This window comes from Pezoporus occidentalis, unplaced genomic scaffold (assembly GCF_034315485.1).
Source record: "Pezoporus occidentalis ecotype Australia unplaced genomic scaffold, CSIRO_AGI_Poc_V1 ctg124, whole genome shotgun sequence".
Lineage (NCBI taxonomy): Eukaryota > Metazoa > Chordata > Aves > Psittaciformes > Psittacidae > Pezoporus > Pezoporus occidentalis.
Genome location: NW_026913038.1, coordinates 1,929,530 through 1,950,003, shown reverse-complemented (window position 1 = coordinate 1,950,003; position 20,474 = coordinate 1,929,530). Strand labels below are relative to the sequence as shown.

At 57.2% G+C, this 20,474-nt stretch overlaps 2 protein-coding genes across 7 annotated transcripts; both read left to right on the top strand.

Annotated features, from left to right (window-relative positions):
• The first annotated feature begins 1 nt into the window (after window position 1).
• On the top strand, window positions 2-2,910 carry LOC134158036 (alpha-2C adrenergic receptor-like). 3 transcript variants are annotated; one of them, XM_062607632.1, is made up of 2 exons: window positions 2-1,711; window positions 2,219-2,910. In XM_062607632.1, the coding sequence occupies exon 1, from the start codon at window positions 579-581 to the stop codon at window positions 1,605-1,607; it is 1,029 nt and encodes a 342-aa protein (XP_062463616.1). In that variant the 5' UTR covers window positions 2-578; the 3' UTR covers window positions 1,608-1,711; window positions 2,219-2,910. The 3 variants fall into 3 exon arrangements, with proteins under 3 accessions (XP_062463616.1, XP_062463615.1, XP_062463614.1); XM_062607631.1 differs by having other exon boundaries at window positions 1,842-2,910; XM_062607630.1 differs by having other exon boundaries at window positions 2-2,027.
• A 2,349-nt stretch (window positions 2,911-5,259) lies between these two features.
• Window positions 5,260-19,858, top strand: GRK6 (G protein-coupled receptor kinase 6). Of its 4 annotated transcripts, none has more exons than XM_062607619.1 (16): window positions 5,260-5,408; window positions 8,785-8,880; window positions 11,260-11,372; window positions 11,676-11,753; window positions 11,996-12,096; window positions 13,341-13,433; window positions 13,748-13,811; window positions 14,236-14,365; window positions 15,077-15,221; window positions 15,998-16,035; window positions 16,171-16,260; window positions 16,341-16,549; window positions 16,819-16,956; window positions 17,197-17,334; window positions 17,473-17,607; window positions 19,111-19,858. In XM_062607619.1, the coding sequence occupies exons 1-16, from the start codon at window positions 5,357-5,359 to the stop codon at window positions 19,159-19,161; spliced, it is 1,671 nt and encodes a 556-aa protein (XP_062463603.1). In that variant the 5' UTR covers window positions 5,260-5,356; the 3' UTR covers window positions 19,162-19,858. The 4 variants fall into 4 exon arrangements, with proteins under 4 accessions (XP_062463603.1, XP_062463601.1, XP_062463602.1 ...); XM_062607617.1 differs by having other exon boundaries at window positions 5,261-5,408; window positions 14,236-14,376; window positions 15,031-15,221; XM_062607618.1 differs by having other exon boundaries at window positions 5,261-5,408; window positions 14,236-14,376; window positions 15,031-15,221; window positions 18,371-19,858.
• Window positions 19,859-20,474: the final 616 nt, after the last annotated feature.

Here is a 20,474-nt window from a genome sequence, read left to right as displayed (position 1 = left end):
TTATGTGCCACAGCAGCGTGTCAGTGGGATAAAGCTCCACACATGATGAGGCATGTGGGGCAGCTGGCGAAGGGCTGCCAGGCTGGGCATCAGCAGAATGTTGGCTCAGGACAGCCAGGCAGTACCCTTGGCTCACTGCGCACCCTGCTGCCTGTGGCAGGAGCCCACCCACCATGGTGAGCCCAGCAGAAGCCCTTTAAGTGTTGGCAATAATGGCGTCTCCCACTGCCTGCAGACGCTTGGGCTCCTGCCAGTGTTATTTATCAGCCTGTCCCTTCCTCCTTCCCGCCCGCCCTCCTCCCGGGCTGGGACCAGCCCAGCCAGCAGGGCTGCGGTGGGAGCTGCTTCGGGGCTCCCGGCGCCATCGCCTCGAGTGCATGGCCAGGTGACTACTGGACCAGGACGACCTCTCCTTGCCACCAGACCAGGTCAGTACTGGAGCGGTGTGGCCGGGACGGCCACAGAAGGACTCAGCGATGCTGGGGCTGTGGCACAAGATGCATCGGGGCTGGTGAGCAGGGCACCTGTGGTGGGGAACAGCCCCATGGGGCTTCATCCACCTGAGGGGCTGGGCCAGCATGGAGCCAGCCGATGCCCTCTCCAATGCCTCTGGTAATGGCAGCAGTGGCAACAGTGCCCCACACTCACCTGCAGCCATGGGGCTCATCCTGCTGGCCGCCCTGGCTGTCCTGCTGGCCACTGTGCTGGGCAACACGCTGGTGGTGGTGGCCATCTCCACCAGCCGTGCCCTGCGGGCCCCGCAGAACCTGTTCCTGCTGTCCCTGGCCTCAGCGGACATCCTTGTGGCCGTCCTCGTCCTGCCCTTCTCACTGGCCAACGAGCTGATGGGCTACTGGTATTTCGGGGGCCTGTGGTGCAGCCTGTACCTGGCGCTGGACGTGCTGCTCTGCACCTCCTCCATTGGGCACCTCTGCGCCATCAGCCTCGACCGCTACTGGGCCGTCACCCGCGCGGCCCGGCTGAACCTGCGCCGCAGCCCTGGGCGTGTGAAGGGGATGATCGGGGCGGTTTGGGCTGCGGCGGCCCTGGTGGCACTGCCACCGCTGCTGTGGGCCCGGCCGGGTGGTCGCGAGTGCCAGCTGAGCCAGGAGACATGGTACGTGCTGGCCTCCTGCACTGCATCCTTCTTCGGGCCCTGCCTCGTCATGGTCACCATGTACTGCCGCATCTATCGCCTGACCACCCGCAGGGCTGCAGCCCTCCTCGCCACCCGCTCCCTGCGCCTCGCTGCCGCCAGCAAGAAGGAGCCAGGGATGAGGATGTTGGGCTGGAGGCACCGGAACCAGCACCAGAGCGTGTTGCTGTGCCGCCGCCGGCTGATGCGGGTGCAGGAGCGGCGCTTCACCGTGGTGCTGGCTGTGGTGATGGGTGCCTTTGTGCTGTGCTGGTTCCCCTTCTTCTTCACCTACAGCCTGGGGGCTATCTGTGGGGATGGCTGCCACATCTCCAAGCCCCTCTTCAGCTTCTTCTTCTGGATCGGGTACTGCAACAGCAGCCTCAACCCCCTCATCTACACCCTCTTCAACCGGGACTTCCGAGCTGCCTTCCGACGGCTTCTCGCCATCCCCTGCCAGCACCGCACCTAGGGACACACCAGCACATTGGGGATGCAGCTCCCAGCCCTGCTTGCAGCTGGCAGTGCCCGGCCCCACCATGGACCCTGGACTGCAGCGCTGGGGAGCACCTCAAGGTACTTTGGAAACGAGGGTTTGAATAAAGCGAGGCCAAAGCCTGTGCCCAGGGCTGGCATCTGCCTCCCAGGAGCCCAGTGAGCAGGAGCCATCACCAGGCCTGCTGTCACCCATCTGTCCCCCTTGCAGCACGGGTGACCTGCCAGTGATGACAACTCACCATGGCAGCTCTGGGAAGCGCCAGCCCTCCCATTGCCAGGCAAACCCCAGTTCCTCTCCCCATCTCATGACACCCAGCATCCTCATGCAGGGGACAGACCCCAGGCTGCTGCAGGGATATGAAACCCCCCACATAGCAGTGTCACCAGTGCCAGGGTGAGCTGGCCATGCCACCGCAGCAGCCCAGTCCAAGACCTGTGCCACTCAGCCAAGGGCATCCCCTCTCGCTTCCCATCAGCATGTAGCTGTGCCATGCTGTGGGGGTTCTGTGGGTGGTATGAGGGGTGTGGGGCTGGGGTGGGACACCTCACATCCTGCTCAGGGGCTTCACTGGGATCTTGCTGCAGGAGGGAAAGGAGGAATGACATCACAGGCCTGGAAATGCCGTGTCCCTTGGGAGAGTGTGGAAGATGGCACAGCATGGGAACAAGCTCCGGCACAGCCTGAGTTGCAAGAGGCCACCAGGGGAACTACAGGGTGAAGACCCGGGGGCAACCACATCCCCCCAGGGGTGGCAGGGGCCCTGCACCCGCCCTGCCTTGCTCGCTGCCCTGTGCTGCGCCGACACCCAGGGGTCAGGAGCTGCTCCACTTCTCCAGCTTTATGCTCAAAATAGAAAACCTCCAAACATCGGACTTTCACTCATCTAAAAACAGCCACCGGCGCCTGGGAGATGAAGCCCCAGGAATGCCATTCCCCACCGTCCCCCATGTTCCCTGCTGGGGTGGGTGCAGCTGGTCAGAGGGTCTGGAAGGGACAGGGGTACTCGCAGAGGCAAGGATCCCATGGCCATCTCCTGCACTTGCTGGCCCTACACATGGAGGCTTGTGGCATGAATTTTGGGGTCAGTGGAAGCTCCCAGTGGAACGGTGCTGGGATGGGGGCCTTGCACTGATCCCCTGGATATGGCTGGTCCTGGTGGTTGGAGCCCCGCTGGCCCTGTCTGCGGAAGGAGCTGCCCTATCGCTGCTGCCTGGCTTCCCCTCTGTGGTCGCCTTTCTCCTTCTCATAATTAAACAGCAGTTTGCTTCTAAAAATACCCAGGGAGATGAGGGTGTCTGATGGGGACTTGGGCAGGGAGAGGAGCACTTGCCAAATGGGCACCAGCCCCATGGGCAGCACCCTGGGGAGTGTCTGGCTCCTGCACCCTGACCTCATCCTTGCACAGCACTACTGGGGCTGACACAGGGAGCAGGCACAAGTTCGTCCTTCTGGGCGTGGATACACAGCTCCAGGATGCTGGAGGGCAGGAAGAGACAGGGACCAGCTGGACTGAGGGCACCCAGGGACCCCTCTACTTGGGCAAGGAGTCACTGACACATTCAGCTTGTTCTGGCAACAGGGTGACATAAGAGCCACCAAAGGGAGCTTCAGGCTGATCTCTAACACATCAAATCCCATGGGCTGGACACAGTCTGGGAGCACCTGGTCCCCCACTTTGCCCGAGGGACTACCTCTGCCTGGAATTGCATCCTGCATTTTCAGCTGGTTCTTCAGTTTCTCAAGATTATTTTTACTTACTCCCCTGATTTAAGCCCTCTCCAGCAAGGTCCCCTCTGCACAGCTAAAAAGCAGAGTGCCAGTTCCACCATCTGGGCTGCCACCAGCTCTTATGGGGACACCAGGACCCCTCTGGACACTCATGCTGCTTCAGCAGCATTCCGTGGCCAACAACTCTTGCCATGGTGCTGCAAAACACCAGCTGGGAGGAAGCGGAAAGTAGCAACCTAAGGGTTAAGTGTGCAAATGCATGGGAACAAATTCATCACATTTGAAGCTCAAAATAAGTGTGTGCCACCTTTAAAAGGAAAGCAGCTCTGAAAAAAGAAAGCTCACGGTGTGAGCTCATCTCTCATGGCAGAGTGACACAGGAGATCACCTCCAAGGTATGCCAGGGCAAAGCATCCTCCTCCTTATTGCTGCGTTTTTATAAACAGAAGATGCAACACTTGATCTCCATTGGATGCTGAAGCGCATGGTGAACCACAGGCAGCACTGACTGCAGGGTCAATGAGTGCTTGGAGTAACTTGTGTTATTATCAGCCTCACTACAGCCTGAGGACATGATCTTCTCCCTCCTGATCACCAGCACAGCCTGTCTGAGCGGTGCTCAGAGGCCCACCAGCAGGTTGCCATTGACAGAGGCTGGTGAAGGGACTTGCCTGTCACCATGTGCTCCTCTGTGCCCTGGGTACCACAAACTTCACACCCGGGACAGCCCCACTGCCACCAGCCACACACAAGGTAGGAAGGAGGCGTCACCCATGGGCTGGAGCCAGTGATGGGAGCCATGGGAAGGCAGAGGTGGCATCTGCTCCTGAGAGCCAGAAGGAGCAGAAAGCAGGACAGGCACAACTTGCTAACGGGTAAGCGGATTGATGAGTGGCTTTACACAGAGGAGGAGCAGGGAGCGTGGGAGGTCACCTGCAGGGCCGACAGGTCATTAAGTTGAGTACATCATTGAGCTCTGCAGAGAAATCAATGACCTACTTGCCGGGGAGCAGCTGGGGAAGAGGTTCTCATGCTACAGCTCATTTTCAGATAGGATAAAGCTGCTGGCAATGGAAGTACAGTGAAAAAAGGGCTCTTAGAGGAAATCATTGGACAGAGGAAGCCTGTGGGACCAGCTGCACTCAGCCAGGAGCTCAATTACCAGGACAGCACATAAGCAGCCACTGGTATCAGCCAGCGGCACCCGGGGACGGGGAACCCCCAAACCTCCACAGCAGCGGTGAAAAAGGGGAGACCACAGCTCGTGTCACCATGGCACAGGGACCGGCCAACACCAGAGACACGGGTGCTCGAAGACTTTATTATTAAGGCCATCGCAAGCACAGGGCCAGGCCACAAAGAAGGGAAGGCGGGCCACCGAACCGCCGTGAGCAGCACCGCGGGACGCGGGACACGAGACACCTCGCACCGCAACAACCCCAACCCCAGCGCGGCACCGCCGACTAAGGAGAACCGAGCCCAGGGCTCCCGTACAAAGCCCCGCTCGGCCCCACCCCCTTACGGAACGCCCCTATCACGGCCCACGCTGCAGCAGAGTGGCAGCTCCACACCCAATCAGATGCAGAAGGAGGAGGGTCTCTTCCTCTGTTGCTCCTTATCCAATCCGTTCCCAGAGCGGTGGCTGAGTGACACGTCCCTCACCAATCAGCACCCGCTCCCTCTTCCCGGCAGAGCCTCGCCAATGGTTTCCTAATGACGCGCGCTTCTCTCTCCCCGCCCCGCCCTCTCAGACCTTCGCCCGCCCCGAAGCCAACAGGAGGGCAGCGGCTAGGCCGAGGGGGCCGGGCTTCCTGGGGGGATGGACCAATGGGAGCGCGGCGCGGGAGGAGCGTGGTCAGGCATTGGCTGGCCGGGCGGTGGTGGGCGGGGCGTGGCGCGGCAGCGGCGGTGTCGGGGGGAGCGGCGGTGGGGCGCGGGCCGAGCGGACGGGAGCGGCGCGGAGCCGGGCGGGAGGCGGTGGCGCCCCCGGGCCCATGGAGCTGGAGAACATCGTCGCCAACACCGTCCTCCTGAAGGCCCGCGAAGGTGAGCGGCTGTACCGGGCTGACGCCGGTGCCCGGACTTGGCAGTGGGGCCGCGGGGCGGGCAGCAGGCCCAGAGCAGTCCGTGCGCGGAGCGAGCGCGGCGCCCGGAAGATGCCGGCCGCTGGCCTGAGCCGTGAGCCCAGCGGTGTGGTTGTTAGAGCGGCGTCTGCTGCCCGGTGTGCGGCGGGCGAGCTGCAGGCTCCGGCCGCGTCTAGTCCCGGGACTAAGCCCCGGGCGGGCCCTGCCAGGGGTCGCGGCCTTGGCTGCCCCCGGCGCTCCTGGAAGCGGGGAGGTAACGGCGCGGGTCGGGCACGGGCCGCCTTAAAGCTCTCGGTTGTGAACGGGCCCCGGCGCTGGGCGCTGCTCCGGACAGCCGGCGGTGGCCCCGCGCCCCAAGCCGCGTTTCCTCCAGGGGTGCTGACCTCCCCCTGGGGAGGCCGCGCTGCAGCCCCGCTGGGCCCCTCCGTCCTGGCGGCTTCCTGCATTCTCTCTTCCCGAGGCTGCTCCTGCCCCTTGGCAGAGGGGAAACGCAGTTTTGGTGCCTTAGGAGAGGAAAGTTGATTTCAGGCTGGTGAGTGCCGCTTCCCACACAAGGGCCGATCCCGAAACTGCGGTGGGGAGCCCCACCCCACCGCCACCCTCACACCAGCCCCGGCCCCTGGTCTGTTCAGCACCACGAGCTTTGGGTTCACAGCCCTCCTGCTGATTCAGGGGTCCCGGCTGCATTCCAGGGCACGGGTGTGGGGTGCCCCCTGCCATCAGCGGGGCTGCTGTGAGCATCTGAGGAGCTGTGCAGAGAACCCTCAGGATAGCTTAAAGAGAGCACTGGGTCACACAAGAGTCTGGTCCTTTGCAGAGAACATCTGATGCAGCCAGGTGTCGGGGAGTTCATTAGATCACATAAAGTGGCCAGGAAACACAGTCCCTCCTGGCCCTTGGTGTGCAGCTGGCCAGACCAAGTCATTCTGGAGCCTGAGGGGCCTGCTGAAATCCAGTTAGAGGGCTTTGGAGATTAGATTTGTGGGAGCAAAGAACAACGAAATTAAATTTACATGGGCAGAAACATTTCTGAGCTGCTTGAAAATCAGGCTTAGTTGTAGGTACTCCAGGCTCAGTGACCATGACATTATGGCTCATAATGGCAAGGTTTGGTTCAAAACCAAACAGCAGCATTTGTGAATTCCAGACGTAAGACCCTGCTTCACATGGAGTGAGTGACCAGGAGACTGGCTCCTCTTGTTCCATCAGCAGAGTAGAGTTTGGTCACTGCTGCAGAGTGAGGTATAGGACGGCTGCTGCATCTCTTCCCAGTGCCTCTCCCATGGCAGGAGTTGGGCAGCTTGCTTGCAGGCAGATATGATCCATTGGCACACTCACACTGGCTGGTTCCTGGCCTGCAAGAGCTGCAGGTGATTGTGGTGCCTCTCCATGGTGGCTCTCACAGCTCACTGGGGTGAGCTCTGGCAGCCTGTGGGACTGGACAGAGCTGCTTTGCTGGCCAGGTCTGGCACCACTAGGTGCTTTCAGCTTTCTTGGGAGCCTTCTGGTCTGGTGTGGGAGTGTGGGGCTGAGATCACTCTGGACATGCTGAGGGATACTGAAAGCTGTCTTCGGTTGCTGCCATAGGATGACTATGGTCTGTGTTTCGTTCAAGCACTTCTAGGAAGGTTTTGCCTAGGGAAGGTGAAGGATCCTTTCCCCATTGTCCCCCTTGCCTGCTTGCCTCCTGCAGAGGGACAACAGGCCAGCTTTGAGATGTCACTAATCCCTGAAGCTCCCTTGTGGTGAGCTCTTGGTGGAGGCAGCCCACCCCTTGCCCCATCCCTAGATCGCAGGTGCTGGGAGGTTGGTGTGCAGGAGCCAAGTTCCCTTCTGGGCTGTTTGCTGTGGTGCTGGGAGGGACCATGCCAGAAGGGTGCTGGAGCCTCCTTTCAAAGCAAACAACTCAAGGAAATGCAAGCTGCCACTCCACATCCCACAGGAGCTCTGCCTTTCCTTGAGGACTCTCAGGGTGAGGATGGCTTCTCCTCCTGTGCCCTCCGTTAGTTGTCCCCCTCCGTTTCATTGCTGCAAACTGTGGCTGACAAGGTGTCTGTGCTGCTGGTTCCTTCCACCCCTGTTTACCCTTGAGTCACTTCCTTCCTGAGTTTGTACAATCATGCAGCCCAGCTGCTGGTGTGGGGCAGATGTAGCACAGTGACCCACAGCGTGCCAGGGGCTCAGACCTGAGGTTGGGCCTGCACAAGGACACCTTGTGTGTGATGGCCCCATCCCACCTGCCTGTCCAGCCAAGGCCTCCTGCAGTGCAGGGAGCTGGGGTGCCCATGGACTGTGTCTATTATCTGGGGCTGAATTGCATCCGCAGTGGAGGAAAATGTTATGAAAGTGTTTCCTAAGAGCTGATAAATGATGTCGTGTCCCCCCCCCCCCGATTTCAGAAGGCCTTTGGCCTAACTCTTTCAAGCAGGGTGATTTAACATATTTCCAAAGGGAGGTAGGAGATTGTGTGTGTGTGTGTTGGCACCGGGCAGGGGGAAAGCAGTCCCTGGAGATTGGCTGATCCCAGCAATCCTATTTCAGTACCTAGTGCTTGCTATGATGTAAATTTTTTGGTCTATCTTTTTGGTCTATCTAGAAGCTTTCCCACCCTGTCCTACAGCACTGGGCATTTACCCCAGCAACTGAAGTTAGAATAATATCAGGCTCTTGATCTCCCTTTTCTGAGGCTGGCTTATCTCTGTAGAAAGGTGGGAGTGTCCCCACTTCACAGGTGGGAAACTGAAGTGATGAGCCCCAGGCGATGCAGTAAGTTGTGGAGCCAGGATTAGAGCAGGAATTCCTGTCTCCCAGCTTCATGTCCTCCCTCTTAGAGCCTCTCCCTGGAGTAAGCAATCAGCCTGGAATGAGTAGGTGGCATGAACATCTTTACTACAGCAGGAAGAGCTTCACACCAAGCAAGGCTTGGCCTCAAGAGATGATCAGTTATGCAGAGGTCCTGAGGACAGGCCTGCAAGCCAAGAACTATTATGCGGGCATAGAGTGACCTGTGGCTTTCGGAGCTGCTGGCCCTGCTGTGATTCTCCCATCACAAATACAAGCCACTGAAAGGTCCAGGTGAAAAGTTTTCATGTTCTTGGTTGGGACTTTGTTCAGCAGCCAGAGTGGTTGGTCCATCTGCTTCCTTTGGCAGTCAGAGGCTCTAACACTTTGTTCCACCAGCCAGGAGGCTGCTATGACCACTTCAGTCTTGTTTTCCTTGCCTGGGCTTGTTTGTGTAAACAGACAGGGTGTCTCCTCACTCAGCTGCTGGCAAGGCTAGGCTGCAGCTGGTCATCCTTGCTTCGTAACTCATGGTACCAATTCTGTGTGTCCTGCAGGTGGTGGCGGAAACAGGAAAGGGAAGAGTAAGAAATGGCGCCAGATGCTGCAGTTCCCCCACATCAGCCTCTGTGAGGACCTTCGACAAACCCTTGGTGAGACACAGGGGCTGGCTGGAGTGGTGCCAGTGGGTGACCATATATGGGGTGTCATGCACCCGAAAGTCGAGTCCTGTGAGGGTCAGAGATGTTGGCCAAATCCCAGCCACGATCACTTGGAGCTGAGGGTGTAGGGAAGAAGTGGTGGGTGGGTACATCACAGCTGCACAATGCTCGCTGGGTAGTGCCTGTTGATGTACAAACACACCTTGTAGTCTGTGATGAGCTTCACTAGAGATACACCACCTTCTCTGTGCAAACAGACCTGCTGGGTGTTGCAGTTCTGCAGTGGCACCCTGGGGTGCCTTTGCATAAATAACACAGGTCCTGCTGATGTCCTCTGGATTTCCAGGCTGGGATTCAGCCCTGCTCCACAGTCCTTGACTTCTAACACTAATGCAGCAGCTTTTCTCAGACAAAAATGGGTTCTTGCTGTGCAGTATGGATGAGAATTGTAGAGGTGGGCAGGGCTTGGCCTGTCATTTTAATACTGCACTTTGTACTCTTCATGGTTTTAATGTTGTTTGTGCAGCAGGCTTGGTCCTGAGATCATGTGCCATCATTTTGGGGCACAGAGGGTGGGAATGTTCTGCTTCCTGGGGAGAGCTTGTTTGTCACTCCAGATTCAGCTGCCAGCTGGAGAGTGGGACATTCATACTGTAACCCGCAAGCCCACAACAGCCCAGTGCGTGCTGTGCATCACCTCTTGGGTGATGGTACACAGCCAGGTGTAGTCAGATGGAGACTCTCACCTTGGTTTTGCTGCAGACTGCCTCTGGAGCAAGTTGTCAGCACTGAATGAACACGGCTCTGACCTGGGCTCTCCTTGCTGCTCCTATCTTGGCCATCCAAATACCTGCCTGCTTCTTTGATTTGTGTGCCAGCAGCAGAGCTTTCCTCAGCTGATGTCCATCTTCTGCCTGCAGCCACCATTCCCGTGGGTGTCATGACATTTTACAGCACTGGACTTCATTGTGCTGCCCACTTGCCAGTGGTGGGTGCCAGTTGTCTGTCTGTCCCTGCTGTCCTACTGTCCAAGACGGTGACCTTGTGAAGCTTTGGGAGGCAAATCTCTCCCAGCTGCTGGCTGTCCTCACCCATGTATCCACTTCCCCTTGGGAAGGCACATGAGAAATGCTTCTGGCCTAGGTTGCAGCCACCTCAATTAATTTCCCTGTGGGAGAGATGACCCTGTTCTTCGTGCTTGGGTCACTCTTTGGATGGAGTGGCTTTATTTCCCTTTCTAGCAGGCTGTGAGGGAAATTTCTTTCCTATTGCAAGGCTTGGCAGGACTGTGGACATGGTGGGCTGGTTGCCCACTGCAGAATTAAGCTTTGTGTGCCCTGACCACAGGGAACAACCTTGTTTGAGCCGGGGCACCCAAAAGCTTCTGATCTCTCTGGCAGCAAACTCTTGTCCTCCCCAGCTGAAGGGAACTCCTTCCCCTGCGGACACAAGGAAACAGGCCAGTGCTGCGGAGCTGGCGAGGCGGCCTCCTCCCCCACCACAGCTCTGTGCTCTCCAGCACCCTCAGGAAGCTGCAGCTTCCTCGGGATAAACTGCTGCACCGGCTCGGGAAGGCCGGCGGTGCCCAGCGCCAGAGAGTGCTGACAGGTCCCTGCCCTGATGGATGGCTGCACATCTGCACCCCAGGCAGCCCTTGGTGGCGGAGGCTGTTACAGAAATCTGTTCTGGCACACGATCAGACGCCTTATGAGTGGAAGGGGAGGGGAAAAATGTGGAGAAGTGGAAGTGCTTTTGATAGTCAAAAGGGTTTGTGCCTGGGCTGCCAGACTTCAGAGAGGGGTAGGAGGAATTAGCAGGGAAGCTGAGCTTAAGAGGGCAATAGAAGTTGATGTACAACCACGTGGCTGTCCCATGAAGTGGGGTGGTCCGATTGCTGTGTGCAGCATTAACAGGACATCTGTGGAAATGATGCCTCCCATTTTCATGCTGCTGCTTCCAGCAGGGCCTTTGGGAATACAAGTGGTTTGCAAGAGTCATCAGAGCAACTCTTGGCCTGGAAGATCTGCCTCGAAATAAGTTTGGTGTGTTCCAAGGAAAGTTGTGTCTCTGGAGTAGTCAGTTGATTTATGTGTAGAAAGGATTGAGAAGAGAGTCTCCAGGAGACACAAACAGGAGACACAAAAGGTCTCTTGCTAGGTCTCAAGCTAGGCCAGGCTGTACAGAGCAGGAGGTCAAACATCTGGGGAAGAAGATATTCATATAGGAACATAAAAGCTCTTGTCCCCATCACTCTCCTGGGAGCCTTGGGCTGATGGATCACAAGCCCCTCCACTGCTGCCTGGGGCTGGGCAGTGTGCTGTGGCTGCTCCTCTGGGGGCTGGCAGTGAGTGGTCTTCTCCATGTTTGCAGAGCGGGACTACCACAGCCTGTGTGAGAAGCAGCCCATCGGGCACATGCTCTTTCGGCAGTTCTGTGAGACACGGCCTGAGCTGTCGCGCTGCGTCAAGTTCCTGGATGCCGTGGTAAGAGCAGAGCTTGTCAGGCTTTGCTAAGGGAGGCAGGGATGTTCTTGGTGCCTTGGGCATGGACTGGTTGGCTTTGAGTACTCTGACAGTTGCCAGGTACTCCTGGGCATGTAGGGTTTTCCTGGAGGAAAAACCCATGAGCTGTTGTTAGTCCTTTGCTTAGGGAGCTGCTTGCCGGAGATCTGGTTTTCCAGGAAAACATGGGAAGTGTTGGGCAGAGGGTGTTGCTGCTCTGCATCTGTTGCCTGGTTGCTGTGGCTCGTGGCTGGACCTGCTCCTCACGCTGTTTGCTCTGTGCAGGCAGGGTACGAAGTGGCTCCAGATGAGAAGCGGAAGGAATGTGGGCAGCGCCTGATTGAAAAGTACTTGAAGCCAAATGTGAGTAAGAGGTTGTGTTTGCTGCCTGCAGTGGTAGAGCAGCTGACAGCTGTCATTACCCATGTACTGCCACAGCGAACATGCTGGGCAGGACAGTGAGGACAGAGTACAGAGCCACCCTGCCACCTCACAAACAACCATGCTGCTTTTGGCAGTGGCCCTAAAGCCACTGTGGGCTTCTCCTTCCTGGCAGGACCCTTGGGCTCCGCTCCCTATGTCTGACTCCATCCCTTTGTCCCCAGAGTGAGGACCATGTGCCTGAAGTTCCGTCGCAGCTGGTGGATGCCTGTTCTGAGAGGCTGGAGCAGGAGCCTTCCAAGGAGCTCTTCAAGGAATCCACTAAGTAAGTTGGAGAGCTGGGGCTTACCTGCAGGTTGCACCATTGTATGGGGTGGGCGCTGCAGCTAATTCACCTCATCCCTTTTGGTCCTTTCCTCCAGGAGAGCGAGGGCTGGTGCTAAGGCTGGAGCCTGGGAAGTCTTGGGTTAGCACAGCTACAGGAAAGCAAGTGCAGGGAGCTCCTGTGAGCTCTGGGAGCCCCAAGCTGCTGCAGAAACCTGTCACTCCTCTCAGTCTGCCATGGGTCTGAGTTGCCACTTGGGAAGGTGCTGTTTCAATGAGCCTCAGCATCTGGCCATGCTGTCTTGTGCCAGGATCTCTCAGGCACCTGTAGAGCAGAGCTGACAGCCCCAGTGCCAGCTGTCCTCTTCTGCTGGCTGCAGATGTGGCTGTTGTGGTTAGGTGATGCTGGCTGTTGCCGCAGGGATCTAAGGTCACTTCTGTTCCTATTGCAGAGGCAGCGGCTGAGGCCCTGGCTCCGGGTGTGAAGCGGAAGCTGTTGGGCAAACCGGGCTTACAGCTTCCACCCCTCCCTGAACAGTAGCTGCAGCACGTTGCCCAATTGAGTGCAGGGCTGTGGCAATGGATTTGCTGCAGTCTTCTGGGGAGCGTTAGCTCTGTGTGTGGTAACTAGTGTCACTGTCTGAATGCAGAGCCTCCGGGCTGGGCCCTGCCTGCTCTTGGCAAGCTCTGAAAGGGGAAGAGCCCATCCGCTTCTCCTTGATGCATGTCTCCAGTCTAGACACTGTGTCTAAGGCTCTTTACTCCACTGGGCAGCCCTGGCACTGGTCTCCAAGGCAGTTAGCTCTCCCAGGCCAGATCCCCTGTGGCCTTTTGTGCTGGATATTAATCTGAAAGTGAACTCAGCACCTGGTGCTGAATGTTACCAGCAGCTTTCAGCAGCTGATTATAGCCTTGTGTGCATTTGCCCTGTGAGCAAAGGGGCAACTGCAGAGTCCTGTCATCCTGCTTTGTCCCACAGCCCAGGCTGGTGCTGGTAGGCCACAATTAGCAGTGCCAGCCCTGTCCCAGGGTGTTTGTTTGTCACAGCGGTACCTCCAACACACCTTCCTTTTGCATCAGGGTTAGCATGGAGGGGGCTTTCTGGGCGAGGGCTACGTGGGTGATTCAGCATGAGGCTGGGTGAGGGGGTGGCAAAGTAAATGTGCCCTCAGGGCTGCTCACCTCCTCTTTGCTTGGACCGCTGTGATCAGCCCTTAGGAACTTGCTGGCTCTGCTCTCTCCTAGGCTTATCCACGACTACCTGAGTGTGGCCCCCTTTGCTGACTACCTCGACAGCTTGTACTTCAGTCGCTTCCTGCAGTGGAAATGGCTGGAACGGTAATGCTTCCCGGCATCCCTGGGAGACATGCACCCTCCTTGCATAGGCTGCCTGAGGGGTCCCTTGGGGGTCCTTCCTGTGCTGGGTTCTGGCAGGAGCCAAGGGCCTGGCCTTTGTCTGCTCTTGCTCTTCTTAAGTGCCCTGGCACCATCAGCAGCCCCATCTTTGCTTGCCTTGCAAGGAAGCAAGGTCTGCTTGAGCAGGGGTTTTGGGGTGAGCTACAGTCTCTCAGGTCAGGGCATGGAGGTGGTTTGGGCTTCAGCTCCTGCTCCCTTCCTGCTCCCATTTCACTCCAGTTTCCTTTACTTCACAGGCAGCCAGTGACCAAAAACACTTTCCGCCAATACCGTGTGCTGGGCAAGGGCGGTTTTGGGGAGGTGAGTGACCACCATTTCCTCTACTTTTGGGGTACCAGGCAGCCACAAGGTTCTCTTCACCTGGAGGCAGGTTCTGCTGGCTGGTTGAGTGGTGGGTTAGGGTGCTGGGCATTGCTGTGTGCTGGACATCAAAAACTGCCACTGTCAGGCTTCTGTTTCTGGAATGGCTGCCTGTCCTCCCAGGCACCAGTCATGGTGTTACTGCAGGTGGCAGGGGCATCACAGCCCTCTGCTGCTTATCTGTGATATCCAGAGACATCACTGCTCCCTGTGTCCTTGCTTTGACAACAGGCTTCTTGCTAACCTCAGACGGAGGTGGGGACAGGGACATTTTTGCCTTCCTGTGCTTCCTCCTAAGAGCAGAACGTAGACCCCCACCCTGGAAACAGCCGTGGAAGGGTGCTGAGCCTTGTCCTCCCTCCAGGTTTGTGCCTGCCAAGTGCGTGCCACAGGGAAGATGTATGCCTGCAAGAAGCTGGAGAAGAAACGGATCAAAAAGCGGAAGGGAGAGGCCATGGCCCTGAATGAGAAACAGATCCTGGAAAAAGTGAACAGTAGGTTTGTAGTAAGTACATAGGAATTGCTCTCACTTTGCTGCAGTAGTTGATGCTTCCTCCAACCAGCTGGGCTGGCACCTCTGTGCTCCTCACCTGGTGGGGAGAGACAGAAGCAGACCCTGCCCTCGGGTTAGGATCCTGGTGGCTGCAGATCTCTCACAAGGCTGTGGTCTGGCAGGACCTCCTACTGCCTGTAAATGCCACCAAAGTCAGGCCAAACACCCGTCTGGTCTCACAGGCACGTTTTTAGCTTCTGGGGCACAAGAAAACAGTGAGATTTATCTCTACAGACACCCAAGGGGGCAGAAGCCTATTCCTGAACTGTAGGGAGCTCTCCCTGTCTGCACTGAGGTGTGGACAACCTGAAACCTCCCACTGTGGAGGATTCACCAGATGCTGCCCCAGGGTTGCTGTTGGGTGCTGCTAGCCATGGAGGGGAGTAGTTCTGCATCAAGGAAACAGCGTCCTCCTTGTCTGAGGAAAGCTGGGGCTGTGCTGGGACTGATGGGTTTGCACAGTTTCCCCTCTGCTTCCTCTGCTGGCAAAGGCCCAGTCCTGCTGCCCAGGAGTGGCTGCTTGGGTGTGACGAAGTGCCCATCAGAGTGTGGGCACCTCCCTCTTCCAGCTGTGTCTTCTAACAGCCTTTCTGCCCTGAATTGCAGGTGAGCTTAGCCTATGCATATGAAACTAAAGATGCTCTCTGCCTAGTGCTGACCCTCATGAATGGAGGGGACCTCAAGTTCCATATCTACCACATGGGAGAGGCTGGCTTCGAGGAGCCCCGGGCAGCTTTTTATGCTGCTGAAATCTGCTGTGGCCTCGAGGACTTGCACCAGGAGAGGATAGTGTACAGGTGAGCACTGCCTGGTCCCTGCTGGGAGACCTTGTATGGGCTGCAGAAGCAAGAAGCTGCTCTTAGTAGGCCAGCTGGGTCTGCCTGCTCAAGAAAATAAGCTCATGCTTGAAAGCAGCACAGAACTGAGTGAGAAAGGATCAGGAACAGAAAGCTGATCTCATGGGAGGAGAGGGGGAGCTTAGCTTGGCTTCCTCATGCTGGTAAATGATCGCCAAGAACAGGATGTGATCGTTTTGTGAATGCCTCAGGGCAGGCACTTGGGTGCTTAACTGCTGGGCAGTATTGACTCTAGAACAAAGGAGGGTAGGCTGCCCTGATATGGGCAGAATGGAGAACAAGCTGTAATGACTGTACTGACCAGGTTGTGTGATCCCCTTAGGGACAGCATGGCTAAACACAGGCTGGAAAGTCCCTTCTAGTCCTACCCTGTGCCTTGCCTTGGGGCAGGACCAGCAGAAGAAGCTGCTGCTCCTTTTCTCTTGTGTAGGCTGCCCCATAGTGAGTCCTACACCTGCAAAAAGGGAATTGCCCACATGCTCACTGCTTCCTTGTGGAGGACTCAATGTTGTCCTGGCCTGCCTCTCTGTGCCCAGGAGGGGAGAGCTTGCTGGGCTAGCTATGGGGCAGAGGGTGAGAGGAACGTTATCTGTGTGCCTGAGGGAGGGGCACTGCATCCCTCTGCTGCTTACCTGTGACTTCTTGAGATGATGCTATTGCTTGTGTCTTTTGCTTTGACAGCAGGCTTCTTGCTAATCAAGCCCCTTCCTTCCTAGGGACCTGAAGCCGGAGAACATACTGCTGGATGACCACGGTGAGTGCAGGTTCAAGAAAAGCTCTGGACCCAAGTCCTTTTCATCTGCTTGTTCCAGAGTTTCTCTGTGTTCTTGGCAGCTTCAAACACTGCCCCTTGACTTTGTCCTGTTAACTTGGCCCCTCCTCTGTGCAGGTCACATCCGTATCTCAGACCTGGGGCTAGCTGTGCATGTGCCAGAGGGCCAAACAATCAAGGGCCGGGTGGGGACAGTTGGCTACATGGGTAAGTGGCCCTAGTGTTATCAAAAAGTGGTCTCTGCACCCGTGCTTCCCCTGCCCTCACACGTCCCTCACCCCTTGTAGCTCCAGAGGTGGTGAAGAATGAGCGCTACACATTCAGCCCAGACTGGTGGGCTCTGGGCTGCCTGGTGTACGAGATGATCGAGGGACAGTCCCCCTTCCAGCAGCGCAAGAAGAAGATCAAGCGGGAGGAGGTGGAGCGGTTGGTGAAGGAAGTGCAGGAGGAGTACTCAGAGAAGTTCTCGCCCTGTGCCCGCTCCCTCTGCACCATGGTATGAGTGGGTATCCCTGACCCTTTGCTCCTTTGCACGTAGCCGGAGAACATGGAGGCTGTGCCCTGTAGAGGTGTGGTGGAGCCAGATTCCCTTGTCTCTGATAAGGCAGTACAGAAGGGTCCAGAGTGCTTCAGTTCGTCACTCTCGCAGTTACCTGGTGGGCCCATGTTGTCCCTAGAGACACACTGCAGGAGCCTAGCTGAACTCAGGGCTGTTGCTGCCCAAAACATCTTTTATCCAGGGCACCGATACCCTTTGTGTTGCAGCTGCTGTGCAAAGATCCTCTGGAGCGCCTGGGGTGCCGAGGAGCTGGGGCCAAGGAAGTGAAGGAGCACCCTCTCTTCAAACACCTCAACTTCAATAGGCTGGAGGCAGGCATGCTGGACCCCCCCTTCAAGCCAGATGTAAGTGCCTGTGTATCCTGGCCTCTTCAGTCACTGGGAAGCAAGAGCCCTGGTGTGGTTTAATTGAGGAGATGGGGCACATCCCCTTTCCTTTTGTTTCTTGGAGCCTGCAAGAACAGCAGTCAAGCAAGCTTTGGGCTGCAGGGAGAGGGGGTGTGGGCTTGACCATGAGCCACAGTTTTTTGTGGTGGTGGCATCATCGCTGGATCCTGGCATTAGAGCAATCTTTGTGCTGTTTAGCCTCAGGCCATCTACTGCAAGGATGTTCTGGACATTGAGCAGTTCTCCACGGTGAAAGGGGTGGAGCTGGAGCCCACAGACAATGACTTCTACCAGAAGTTTGCCACAGGAAGCGTGCCCATTCCATGGCAGAATGAGGTAGGTTTGCAGGGCCGATCTTTGCTCCTGCTTGTGCCCACCATGGCAGAGTGCAGTGTCTTGCAGGGTTTGTGTCTGCCTTGCTGCTCACTGAGCTCTCAGTGACAGATTGCTATAGTTCTCTTTGCCCTCTTCCAGATGATCGAGACGGAGTGTTTTAAAGAGCTAAATGTCTTTAGCACAGATGGGACAGTGCCTCCAGATCTGGACTGGAAAGGGCAGCCTTCTCCACAGCCCAAAAAAGGGTTACTCCAGCGCTTATTCAGCAGACAGGTAAGAATCCCCGTGCTTCCTCCTCAGCAAGTCCTCTAGCAGCAATGAGCCTGCTCCTGCCTGTGCCAAGTAGATATGCTAGGGAGGTGGGCACGAGGGCAGCAGGCAGTCAGTGGGTGACCAGGCCCCAGGGCTCTCAGGCACCTGTGCAGAGCTTCAGGGAGTGCACTCTTCATGCTGGGGCAGTCTAGGGAACTGGAGTGGCATGTCCTGGTTAAACGTGCTGGAGTCACTCAGGCAGAGGGATGTTGAAAGCACTAGAATAGCAAGTCTTCTCCCTTCCTATGTGCATAAAACATCCCTGAAGAAGACCTTGCTTTTGGAATGGGCTATCTGGGCTCTCCAGAGCAGTTCTGCCAGACCGTGAGCCAGGCAGAAAGAGCAGCTCTTTCGAGGGATGAGGAGAATGGAAACATCTTGCAGCTGCTGTAGGCTTGCTTGCCTGCCTGTCTCCTCTGCCCAGAACAGCCTTTGCCTTCTTTCTAGGACTGGCAAAGTCTGGGCTGCTGCCTCTCAACAGCTGCTTGCAGCTGTGGGACTCAAGTGTGGTTGGCTCTGGACCCACTCTCAGCCATCTGGTGCTGACTCCTGCATCCCTGCCAAGCTCTGAGTTGTGCTTCACTGTTCAGTGGGCTGCCCTAGCCAGAGCCAGCTCTGGGCTGGGATACCCAGCCTTTCCGAGGCAGGCAGGACCTGCTGGAAGATGGGCAGCCGCCTGTAGCAGGGGTTGGGCTGTGATTTGCCACGTGTTTTCTCTTTCCAGAGGTGAGCAGTCTCTCCTGGCTGCTCTGCTCAGGGAAATACCTGGTGGCCCGTGGACATGGCAAGATCTGGGAAAGAGGAGTGTTGTCCTTCAGTGCCTATCCCCTTCCCCTAGCAGAGCACAAGCGGCTTGTTGTTCTAACTGCCCCATAGCCACTAATCCCGCTTCCCTGCTTTCCTTCATGGGGGAGGCCTTGCCCTCAGCTTGAGCCAAAGCTGCCCTTGCATAGCCACTGCTGGGAGCTCTGCTCCCAGGGGGCAGTTTGAAGTTTCCTTCACTCCTCTCTTTGGATGTCTGGGAGACGCAGAAGGGTTAAGAAACCGTGAAGTTTTGGCATTGCCCTGTTCTCAGACTCCTATTCCAGCAAAAAGGACTTGAGCTGCTTCTGCGGCTGGCTGAGCCCTGAGCAGGGCCAATCGTCTGTGCTGGCACTAAGCTGTATTGCTGGGTGCTCTAGTCCACGGAGCCCATTTTCCTCCCAGCTTCTGAGCTAGTCAGCTGCGTGCTCACCAGTCTGTCTGCCAGGAGCTGAACCCCCACATGCAGCTTGACTGTTCCTCTGCAAATGGGGGCTCCCCTCCAGCTCCTTGCTTCCATGTAGCTCTCCCATGAGCAGATCAGGGGGACCTGCCCCTTCCTCGCCAGAGGGCAGCTGTAGGCTGGGTTGTGTGACCATGCTCACCCTCTGCTTGCTGTGCTCCTCTCTTCCCTCCTCCCTCTCCTTGCCCTTCTGACTTCAGGACTGTTGTGGGAACTGCAGCGACAGTGAGGAAGAGCCCACCCGGCTGTAGAGCACAGCTTGTTCTTCAGCCCCTGGGACCCCTCTGCCTCTGCCCAGCAGAACAGCCCAACCTGAAGGACAAGGTAGCAGCGGCCCCACAAGGTGGATTCGTTTACAGCTCTGTACACCTGCATTTGAAGACTGGATGCTCCAAGGCTGGCAGCAGCACACAGCTCAGGCTGAGGTGCCTCTGCCCGTGGGCAAACCCTCATCCCAGAGGCAGACCTGGATGCTTCTGAATCTGCCACTTAGGATTGTGCTGCTGCCACTGCCCTCCTGGACCCAGGGTGGGAGGGAGGGGTTTTGCTGAGGCCAGGCTGGAGCAGCTCTGCTCATACATTCCATGGTGCCGGAGCGGCACTGCAGATTTGGTGTATATTTATGTATGTTGGTCTGTACATATCACAGTTTTTAATCTACATATGCCAGTTTTTAACCTATAGGTGGGGGTCTGCAGTGCCCCCACGCTGTCACAGGCACAAATGTCCTCCTATGCGGGGAGTGATGGTGCCACCTTTGTTACCAGGGAATCCTGGGCAGAGGCCTTCTGTGCCTTGAGGTGTCTAAAGCATCTTTCCTGGACCTTTCTGGCCGTGCTGAGGTGTCCCTGGCTCCAGCGGAGTCCGTTGCTCAGCCCCGAGGCACAGGAAACTGCTGTGCCAAAGCGTCTACCATTGCATCCTGGCAGCAGAGCGTCACTGCCTCATCCTTGCTTCCCTGTCAGCCGGAGCCCTCTTCCTCCTGCCTCGTCTCACACATGCTGCCAGCTCCGGAGAGCTGATCGTGGTCTCCTCTCCAGACTGCTACAGTGCGACGCAGCCACTGCCACAGCAGGTACCTGCTGGAAGGTATCTGCTGCTGGGGCCAAAGGGTTGATCTGAGCCCCAGTGTGGTTCTGCCAGCTCTGGGCCACCCATCTATGCATGCTGGGACCCTCCAGGCCCACCGTGGTGTTAAAGGAGCAGACACATAAGGGACCCTGCTCTCAGGGAGTGAAGCTGTGGTAAAGGTAATGTCCCTTCCTGGGGTCATGCTCTGAGCTGTGACCTAAGAGTGAGCAGGGCCAGGACCAGCATGCCTGCTGTGCTGGCTTGGTGTGTGTCCAAGTGCAAGAGTGCAGGGGCTGGAGCCCTCTAGGGCCCTGGGGAGCAGTGTGGGGTTCAGCCCACCTCTATTCTGCTTGTCCTGTCTCCTTGTACACTTGTCCCAGCTGTGCCCCAAGCAATAACTTGTCTCTTGTGTATGTACACATGCGTGCGTGCACGTGTGTGTGCTGCTGCCTCGTGCTCATTCTGAGCCAAGGCCCCCCGGGGGGGCTGAGCA